The 10,500-nt window shown below is 38.7% G+C and overlaps 1 protein-coding gene across 3 annotated transcripts in view; it reads right to left on the bottom strand.

Annotated features, from left to right (window-relative positions):
* Window positions 1–10,500, bottom strand: part of Apoo (apolipoprotein O) — a 54,427-nt gene that overhangs the window by 16,984 nt on the left and 26,943 nt on the right. For all 3 annotated transcript variants that reach the window (XM_028779604.1, XM_028779606.1, XM_028779605.1), the window contains exons 5-7: window positions 8,846–8,941; window positions 5,299–5,390; window positions 1,489–1,569 (exon numbers count right to left, since the gene is read on the bottom strand). In XM_028779604.1, the coding sequence (XP_028635437.1) occupies window positions 1,489–1,569; window positions 5,299–5,390; window positions 8,846–8,941 (269 nt within the window). The remainder of the gene's footprint in view (window positions 1–1,488; window positions 1,570–5,298; window positions 5,391–8,845; window positions 8,942–10,500) is intronic.

The raw sequence follows: 10,500 nt of genomic DNA on the forward strand, positions 1-10,500 counted from the left end.
ATTCTTTTAAAATAATTGGAGTCAAATAAACTTTCTTTGATCTCTACTGCAGAAAGTATGTTAACATAAGAACCCCAGTTTGCCCTTAGTCTCTGAACACACACGAGGCATGATGCCTCGTTTTGTACTGAGCCTTCTTTCTTTGTTGTTTGTTATTTGTTTTTGTTTTTCGAAACAGGGTTTCTCTGTGTATCCCTGGCCATCTCAGAACTTGCTCTATATAGACCTGGCTAGCCTGGAACTCAGATATTTGACTGCCTCTGTCTCCCAAGTGCTTGGATAAATGGCATGTGGTGACACCACAACCTGGCTGTGAGACTTCTTTAACAAAATAGACACCATTTTTATAGGCCACATACAATAAGCTATGTGGCCACTAGGAGAGTTAGGAATGTGGCCTATGACTACTGACTAACATATCAAAACCTACACCCTCGGATGGGAGATGAACAAATAATACTAAAGAGAAGAACAGAGCTTATGATTAAGTGTAAAATCAAGGGAAGGTGTATGTCTCAATTATGCATGTTATTCCTGAGACCATAATATATTCCATTTGAACCCAAGGCTTTTTTTATATTACTTAACTATTTTATGTGTATGTATGTTTTGCTTGCATATATGCATGTGGACTATATGTGTGCTTGGTGCCTTTGGAGGCCCTCAAAATGGAATGACAGGGAGTTGTTAAGCCACCATGTGAGCATAGCAATTTAATCCAGGTCTTCTGGAAAAACAGCCAGTGCTCATAACCACTGAGCCATCTCTCCAGTGCCAGTATGTACATTCTTATAAAGCCCCAAGTACTTTTAATCACACTTATTTACATGTGTTTGTACATTATAAGAATGCACATACTGGCACTGGAGAGATGGCTCAATGGTTAAGAGTACTTTACTACTCTTCCAGAGGTTCTGAGTTCAATTCTCAGCAACCACATGGTGGCTCACAGCTATCTGTAATGAAAGCTGATTCTCTCTCCTGGTGTGCATGAAGACAGAATGCTCATACATAAAATAATAAATATAAACTTTAAAAAAAAAAAAGAATGCGCATACCACACAGTATATGTGGAGGTTAGGGGAAAACTTGTGGATTATTAGTTTTCTCTTTCCACCATGTGGGTTCTTAGGCCCAAACTCAAGTCATCAGATTTGGCAGGAAAAACATCTCTACCCACTGAGCCATCTCACTGGCCTTGAATCCATTTATGGCATAACTTTTAGATAATACGGTATACTCTGAGGAAACTATATATAGAACAGAATAGAAATTGCAGTCTAAGGCCTTTTTTGGTCACCATTTTTTGACCTATTGTTAATAACCAAATACTCAGATATTCTACTGTTCTTCCAAAAAAGACAGTAGAAACTAAAAGCCAACAGAAGAAGTAACTAAAGGAATAGGTGATTTAAGTATTTTACAAACCTTAGAAGAACCACATAGTTAAATTTAAACCAAAAAGAACATAATGAAAATGCTTCTCACCTTCTGAAAATTTTGCTTCCACAAGTCTTCTATGATTATGTATCCTTGTAATCCCCAGTCATATAACTTCTCCCCAGTAATCTGGAAACACAATCAGAATAGATCGAGAAATGATCCATTTGTGAATGATAAAAAAGAGAATTTCTTTTCTTCCATTTCCAAAAGTACTGCATTTGACTGCTGTGGGAAAGGGGGTGAGTGTGATATGTGTGTGGTGTGGTGTGTGTGTGTGTGTGTGTGTGTGTGTGTGTGTGTAGCTTCTACAGAAAATCTTTAGACACATCCATTAAACCTGCATAATATACTGGGAATATAGTTCAACAGTAGAGCACTTGCCTAGGAAACATCCTGGCTTCAATCTCTAGTCCCACAAAAGGAAAAGCAGTGGGGACTCTACCTCAGTTTGGTGGCTCACATCTACAGTCTCAGCATCAGGAGGCTAAGGCAGGTAGACTACTGCAAATTCAAGGCCAGCATGAACAACGGGGAAACTCTGTCTCAAAAGCAAAGAACTGTATAACATAAAAGTAAGAAAAATGAAAATTGAAAAGAAAAAAATGAAAAACCAAAGATAGAAAAAAGAATAAGAAGAAAAGGTCTGGTTACATATAGCTATCTCTTAAAATGACTGGCTATAAATTATGTGTATGTCTTTTATTACTGGTGTTAATGATTAAACCTGAGGCATTATGCATGTTACTGATATTTACATCCCAGCTCCCAAAAGGTTATAACTTATAAACTAAATGTAAGAGACCACTGATGATATAAGGAATTCCTAAAATCACAAGGAAGAACAAACATCTACCTAACCTACCTACTACACAGCCTGGTACATTACAACTAACCAAGCCAAGCTAAAATGAAAATCATTCATTTTAAAAACTTAGATGTAAAACATGTGAACACAATGAAGATGTCTCCAATTTCCCAGGTACAAACATAATGAAGTCTTTTAATTATCATAGGGATTTTGTAGGTAGCATGATCTTTATCTACATTCTAACATCCCATGAGGTCCTGGCCTTAGAGGGGGTCATGACCTTAAGATGTGTTTGCCTATCTTTGGCTAGGTAGCTTAAATTACTGGTGTGTGTGTGTGTGTGTGTGTGTGTGTGTGTGTGTGTGTGTGTGTGTCTGTTCTGCCTGCATGTATGTACTGCACCAGATGTTTGTGGTGCCTGCGGAGGTCCGAGGAGGTTAGAAGAGGGCATGTGATCATCTGGTGCTAGAATTACAAACAGTTGTGAGTTGCCATGTGGGTTCTGGGAATCAAACCTAGGTCCTCTGCCAAAAAAAGAAAACCCCAGAAAACAAAAAACAAACAAAACAACAACAACAAAATCAAAAACCAAGTACTCTTAACCATTGAACCATCTCTCCAAATACCTGGAAAAATTTTTTCTCAAGTATTGGGTCTTCAAGAAAAATACTTCTAGCAATTTGCATTCATTTGGTTCTACTTTATAACAAAGAATGCTGATTGTTCTACCATGTTAATACATCAAAATTGTTTTATTTGGTGTGTATGTATGCAAATATGTGTGTGTGTTCATGTTGTATTCTCATGTGTACTTCTATGTCATGTGTATGCAACTCCACATGGAGGCCAGAAAAGGGCATCAGATCCCCTGGACTGGAGTTACAGGTGGTTGTGAGCTGCCTACTATGGATGAGGAGTAACAGCTCTTAACCATAGGGCCATCTCTCTAGCCCCAACACTTACAATTTTTAAAAGTAGTTATCATTCTCATCCTAATTTTTATAATGGATCTTTGTATAGTGGTGTTTTATGAAACACTTTCACATGAGTTATCCCTATCCTACAGAACAGTAAGGGTATGAAGACTGCAAGGATACAGAGGCCAAGGGATTTGTCTACAGTCCCAATGCTTGTAAAAAGATTGTAACATACTGATTTCTGTGAGCCATATTCCTCAGTTGTTCCTACTGCTCTTAAAATATATGACATGCTAAGAGTCTTGGGCTCCTTGTTACATATGTTAAGCATTTACCACATATGATATTGCTGTTCTTAGTGTCTCACCTTTCTGAAAGGAAAATAATGTTTTCTATCAATATGAAGGTATTTTCTTTTCTTTTTTGTGGTTTGGGCATGGAACTTCTACACAAGCTTAACAACTAACTGTTCTACCACTGAGCTACTACCTCCCCTGTCCCAATATACCCAACTTGGGTACATTATTTTTAGCTATATACTCTGAACAGAATAGCACTTAAGTGGCTAAGTGGTCCATCCAAGCTTGAAATTTTTAAGAAAAGTAAAACTGTAAAAATGGAACTAAATGACAAGATACAATATCAGAAAATCTCTTTGGAAGTTAGTGCTCTTCTGGCTTGGCTTTCTTGTAATAAGATATGCACGTGTAATTTTTAAAAGAAAATAAAATTTAAAAAGAGAAAAATAATACAAATACAAAATTTATCATTTTAATTGTTTCAAGAGGCATAAACTGTCCATACTATTCAACTATCACCACTATCCACTTCCAGATCTTTTTCAGCACATCCTTCTACCTTGGTGATGAATACAGACGATGCCTTGCCACAAATATTGAGGCCCAGAAGGAAAAAAAGTGCCACTCTATGAGGACAACCATGACTGCTTCACAACCAGCAGTAAGCCCCTGCCCACCATATACTTGTTAAACTTGAAGAGACTAAAATGATGTTCATTTCTTTTCTTTTATCTAAGCAAGGCAGACATTAGTCATTCTTCCTGAGCTGAAACAAGAGACTACCTGCCTCCAGGACTCTTACCAAAAACATCAATTTCCTACTGCTGAGGCCACTAGAGTCCCACCTACAACTGAAGCCCAGTCTGGAAATTGGGACTTCTGCCATGAAGAATCCAAAGGGCCCAGTGTTGGACTGGTCTGGCTCACAACCCTCAGAGCCTGATTCTGATGATTGCACTGCTGTCTCTTCCTAGGACAGCATCTCCATGTGATATGAAAGTTCTGGCAAGTGGGTCCCTATGTCCCTAAGGTGAAGGGGACCTCAAATCCTAAAGCTCATCTTCTGCTTGCCAGTTTTCCCAGTGATTTTATGTGTACAGTATCACTGACTCCAGACCAGCATCTAAAGCTTATATTCTCAAATATCTTGACATCTGAATCACCTGGAAGCCCTGCTAAAACATACATGGGAAGTCCACATGCTTACACTCCCTGATTCAATTACTGTGGGGTGGGGCCTGAGAATTTGCATCTCTGACAAGTTCCCAGGAGATGCTGATGCTATCAATCTTAAGGTCATGTTTGGAAACCCTATGATCTTATCGTTACCCAAGTTAGCAGCCAACTGTGATCCATCTACTTATCATAATATCATCAAACTGAGGTCTGAAGGGAAAGAAAAGGACAGTTAATTGAGAAGCTCAACTAGGACCTCCACACCAGAGGAGACCACACACATGTTGCAATTAGGAAAGTGAGTCTGGCACTAATACCAGAGAGACCGCATGAAGGCTAGAGCAGTCTATACGGACAGTGCCAGTGAGGGTAGGCTGAAAGTACTCTGTAATTATCAACTCTGGAATTTGAGTCTTTAGACTTCTACAGAAGTATATAAATGGTATTTTAAATTTACTTAGACTGATATTCAAATTAGCATATATTTTATGAACACTGACATTATTGACATGAGTTAAACAGTGAAGAGAAACTTTTAAATTACCTATGAAAGAAATTTTAGTGTGGCATTATCGGAACTGCAAAATAAAATAAGCAGCAGACCTATCAGTCACACAGGAATAACAAACAGCCTTGCTTACTGAGTCTAACTCACCTGGGCAATAGCGATGGCTTGTTGTGGGTAATAGACAGAGGCACCTAATCCCATGAAAAAAGGAGGATACACCAGCTTCTTTATTTTTGAGCCTAATCAATAAAAAGTGGTACACACCATCAGATGATTTGACATTGTTACTCTCACAATTTACTTTATACTTTTAATGCCAAACACAATATCGTTGACCCTAAATTGAGATATTACTTAATAGTACATACAACAAAATGGACTGCTACTTCCTTACAGCTTTGCAATAATAATTCATACGTTTTACCCACTTAAAGTACTAAATACAACTTTTAGTGTGTTCACAAAGCTGGGCAACCATCATCACAATCACTTCCATTATTCTCAAAAGAAACCCCATCTCTGAGGGTAAAGCATGCTTAGCATGCACAAGGCCCTGAAATCTCCAGCACCAAGAAAGGAAGTAGGAAAGTAAGAAGGTACGTAGGAAGAAAAGAAGGGAGGAAGAAAAGAAGGAAAGAAGGGAGGGAGGGAGGGAAGGGGGGAAGGGAGGGAAGAAGGGAGGGAGGGAGAGAGAAGGAGGGAGGGAAGAAGGAACTGAGCCAGCACTATCCTCCATCCCACCAACAAACACATAAGGCTAAGGAAAACCTATTTTTGATCTCTATGAATTTGCCTACTCTGGTAATTTAATATACATGGAATCATATAAAGTATTATTCTTTGTGACTAACTTCCTTCACTCAACAAATATTTCAATATAGCCACCATTAATTAGTGAAGGCATTGTAGCCTAAGTTGGCCTATAGGTATATACTTCCTCTGCCTTTTTTTCTAGGTTTTCTTTGTTTATGTTGCTTTTGGGTTTTTTTTTTCCACTTTGTTTTGCTTTTGGAGATAATCCCACTATGTAGCCCAGACTAGTCTTAAATTTGTGACTTTTCTGTCTCTGCTTCCTATATGGTACAACTTATATTTTTTTAAAGAAAACTAACCACTTTAAATACAAACGACTATTGCTGCTTTCCTCCCCTTCCTGAGATTTCATTAGAACAACAGTAAGAGAATAAAATATAGATCAGAAATGTTGTAAGGAAGAGAAAAGTCCAGAGGGGCCACTGACAGATCAGAAGTCATCCAGGCTGGGGATGTAGGTCAATGGTGGATTACTGTTTAACCTAAGTAAAGACCTGGGTTTCATTCCCAGCACCATGAAAAAAAAGTGTCAACTGTTATGAACTCAGCACAGTTAGCAGAGCACTTGCCTGGCATGTATGAGGTCCCAGATAGTTAGATCCCCAGCACCACACACAAATCAGACACACACACACATACACACACACACACACACACACACACACGAACATGCACACTCACGAACATGCACACACACGAACATGCACATGCATACGCACACCACTGTTAGTGCCTAAGAGTAAAGACCTCCTCCATATAGTCAGCTCCCATCTGGCTTACCATAACATAGAACCTGCCTACCAGCAAGCCACATTTATACAGAGTTCTTACTAGCATTTCAATTGCCTCATTCTGAAACATGCTGATAACCAAGGATCAGCAGGCATTGGAGGAGAGCCTGCAATACAGAAGGAACATCCAGAGAGCAAGACCTCATGGAAATGACCAAAGGAAAACATTCATAAAGAATGAAATAAAACAAGCAAGAAAACATAAGGCACACTACAGTCATTTAGAAAGAACTCAATTATTAACTAAAAGCATTCAGGAAGGAGAAAGAAAGCAAATACTCAAAGAAAAAGCAGATACATATAACTCTTGAGCTGAAGAAGGCATACCACCAACTGCCCCACTAAAGGCTAAAAGCATCACCATGCTATAGAAAAACAGAACACTGAAGATCCTCAAATTTTCCAAGAAGCAAAAAGGGGGCAGGGGAGCAACAAGTATCCAGACTGGCTATCCACTCTGCCATCTGCAATGCCAGATGCTAGTTTGGATGAAAAGGAACTCCAAGCTATCCAAACTGTCAGTATGAAGAACAGACATAAAAGATCTTGGAAAGTCTCTCTCACATATGCTTTTTAAAAAACAATGTAAGCATATAGTTCAACAACATGACTGAATATGGCAGGAAGAAGGAGGTGTTGTAAAAGCCCAGGAAATGGGGCCCAATAATGAGTACAAGAAGTCCATGACAACAGTTGGGTCTCAGAACAGGTTACAGGACAGAACTGGGAGGAGAGTGGACTCCATCCAACAAACAGTCTGGAGAAACTAAGTGGAAACCAACTGAGAAAGTGTGCAGGAGTTTATTCCTAGCTGGACCAAAGCTGCCACCAGGGCAGTGTCCCCTCCTGACTCTAAAATAACACCTAATGCACAAAGAAGAAAGAGTTCAAAATTAGAGCAATCAGTATAAAACTATGGTCTCTTTTATGGTGGTCAGATTACAGGGTTCTTTGCTGGGATATTTCTATTTTGAATTTTGTGTGTTCTGTTTGAGAGAATCTCACTCTATAGGCCAGGCTGTCCTGGAACTCATGATGTGGCCCAGATCAGTCTTGAGACAATCTTCTTGTGCCTCAGCCTCTTGAATGCTGGAATTATCACACTAAGCTTCTAATCAAAATTCTTGTAATATCTGCATTTTATGCCACAGACCTTTATTTTACTAGTAAAACTACAAATAGATCATAAAAATAATCTCCTCATAGTGAAGCCTTTTATTACCATTATTGTTTTGTGATATAATAGTAGAATAAAGTAATATTTTCTGGAGCTTGGGCTTGAGCCCAGGGCCTTAAGCATAAAAGCATTTTGCCACTGAGCTATATACCCCAGCCCCCTACAGAAATATTCCGAGTTATTACTAGGTGCTTTAAATGTTAAGCATTTTTAAAGTGTTCATTTCATCACTAACTGAAGGTGTGACACCTGAAGAAGTTAATAAGCTAGTAAATCACCCTTCTACTTACTGTGATTAATAGCTAGAGCATAATAGGCTGTTTTTTGTTTGGGAGTTTGGTTTTTGTTGTTGTTGTTTGGTTTGGTTTTTTCTTTTCTTTTGTTTTCTTTCTTTTTTGGTTTTGGTTGGTTGGTTTTTTTGTTTGGTTTTTTTTTTTTTTTTTTTTGAGACAGGGTTTCTCTGTATAACAGACCCCTGGCTGTCCTGGACTCACTTTGTAGACCAGGCTGGCCTGAAACTCACAGAGATTTACCTGCAGCTGCCTCCACCTCCAGAGTGCTGGGATAAAGGCATGTGCTACCACACCCGGCAACAGTGAAATATTGACAGTTTGTCAGGTAGAAAAGATTTTGAACAGAAATTCATTCCTTCTATACCATAGAGCAATATTTGAACAAGTAAATACGTTTAATAAGTATTACTAATTTCTTTTTCTTACCAAGAGTATAAATTTCTATGTATGTTTAAAGTCAAATGTAACTGGGTAAAGACACACATGAATTGTATGTTAAGAAGTCCATATTCAGGAACCAACTTGTCTAAAAACTATTAAATATGGATAAAGAACCAAATATATATCCCATCTCTCCCATATAAAGTGACTGGGAGGAAAATCTTAAAAACTGCACCTACCTCTAGCAAGAAGGAGTCCAACAAAACCAGCAAAGCCAATAACACCAAGTCTTGGGAAAAATCCAGGAGGTGCATTTTGAAGATAGTTATAGTTGTCTACAATGGAATAAGAATGGGAAATAACTCCATAAATTGCTCTTTAAAACCAAAATAAAAAGTCTCATACATAACTAGAACATGCAGTACCAAATATTCCCCAAGCACACATTCTTTGCTTCCTGTTAATACATATTTGTTGGGATTTTTTTTTGTTTGTTTGTTTGTTTTAAGTCTGGTTTCATTTAGTATGGAGTGGTCTTGAACTCATGATCATCCTGCCTCACTTTCCATATGCTGGGATTATGGGTATATATCACCAAATATAGCTCACACTTTTTAAAGACAACCTTGCTGTGTGGCTGAGGCTAAATTTAAACTTGCTTTGTATCCCAGACAGGCTTGCAACTCAGAATCCTGCTTCACCTTGAGTGATGGGATACACACCACCATGGCTAACTGTGATAATACGATTCTTTGCAGGAACCAAACACATTCAACTCAGAAAAGCAAGTGTCCTTTGCCATCTGAACTCATTATTTGAACTCAAGAGCAATATATTTGGATAATGAAGGGGAATTGTAGTATAAATTTGTGCTGGCTAGGGATTTGTCAACTTGACACAAGCAGGGTCATCTGGGAAGAGGAACCTCAAATGCATCCATCAGATTTGTAGGCAGGTCTTGAGGGCATTTTCTTGATTAATGGCTGATGATGTGGGAGGGCCCATGACACTCAGGATGGAGCCACCTGTGGGAGGGTGGTCCTGGGTACTATAAGCAAACAAGCTGAATGAAAGACCTAGGAACACTCAGTCCTAAATGGGATGTCTCTATCAAATCCTCCCTCTCAGGGCTCAGAGAACCCCATCAAAGGAGGGGCAGAAAGAACATAAGAGCCAGAGGAGATGGAGGACTCCAAGAAAACAAGGCCCTCTAAGTCAACATGAGATAAGTTCATATGAACTCACAAAGACTGAGGCAGCATGCACAGGGCCTGCAAGGCACCAGGTCCTCAGCATATATACTATGGCTTCCAGTTCAGTGTTTTTAATGAGATTCCTGAGTGCAAAAACAAGTGAGTCTCTGATTCTTGTGCCTTCTCTTGAGCTCTTTTCCTTCTGTTGTTTTCTCTTGTCAATTTCCCGTGTGTTAGTTTTTGTTTTTATCTTATATTTTAATATTATCCTGTTTGTTTTCATTAGAAAACATAGCATAAAGGGGGTGGATCTGGCTTAGAAGGGAGGTGGGGAGGAATTGGGAGGAATAGAGGGAAGCAAAACTGTAATCAGGGTGTTATATGAAAAAAATCTATTTTCAACAAAAGGAAAAAAATAAAATTGCATTAGTGTTAGAAAAAGAAAAGAAGTGGGGCAGTGGTGGTGCACTAATCCCAGCACTTGGGAGGCAGAGGCAGGTGGATTTCTGAGTTTGAGGCCAGCCTAGTCTACAGAGTGAGTTCCAGGACAGCCAGGGTTACACAAAGAAACCCTGTCTCGAAAAACCAAAAAAAAAAAACCAAAAAACAAAAAAAAGAAAGAAACAAACAAACGAAGAAATGAAGAAATGAAGAAAGAAAGAAAGAAAGAAAGAAAGAAAGAAAGAAAGAAAGAAAGAAAG

The sequence above is a fragment of the Grammomys surdaster genome, unplaced genomic scaffold (genome assembly GCF_004785775.1).
Source record: "Grammomys surdaster isolate TR1022 unplaced genomic scaffold, NIH_TR_1.0 357, whole genome shotgun sequence".
NCBI lineage: Eukaryota > Metazoa > Chordata > Mammalia > Rodentia > Muridae > Grammomys > Grammomys surdaster.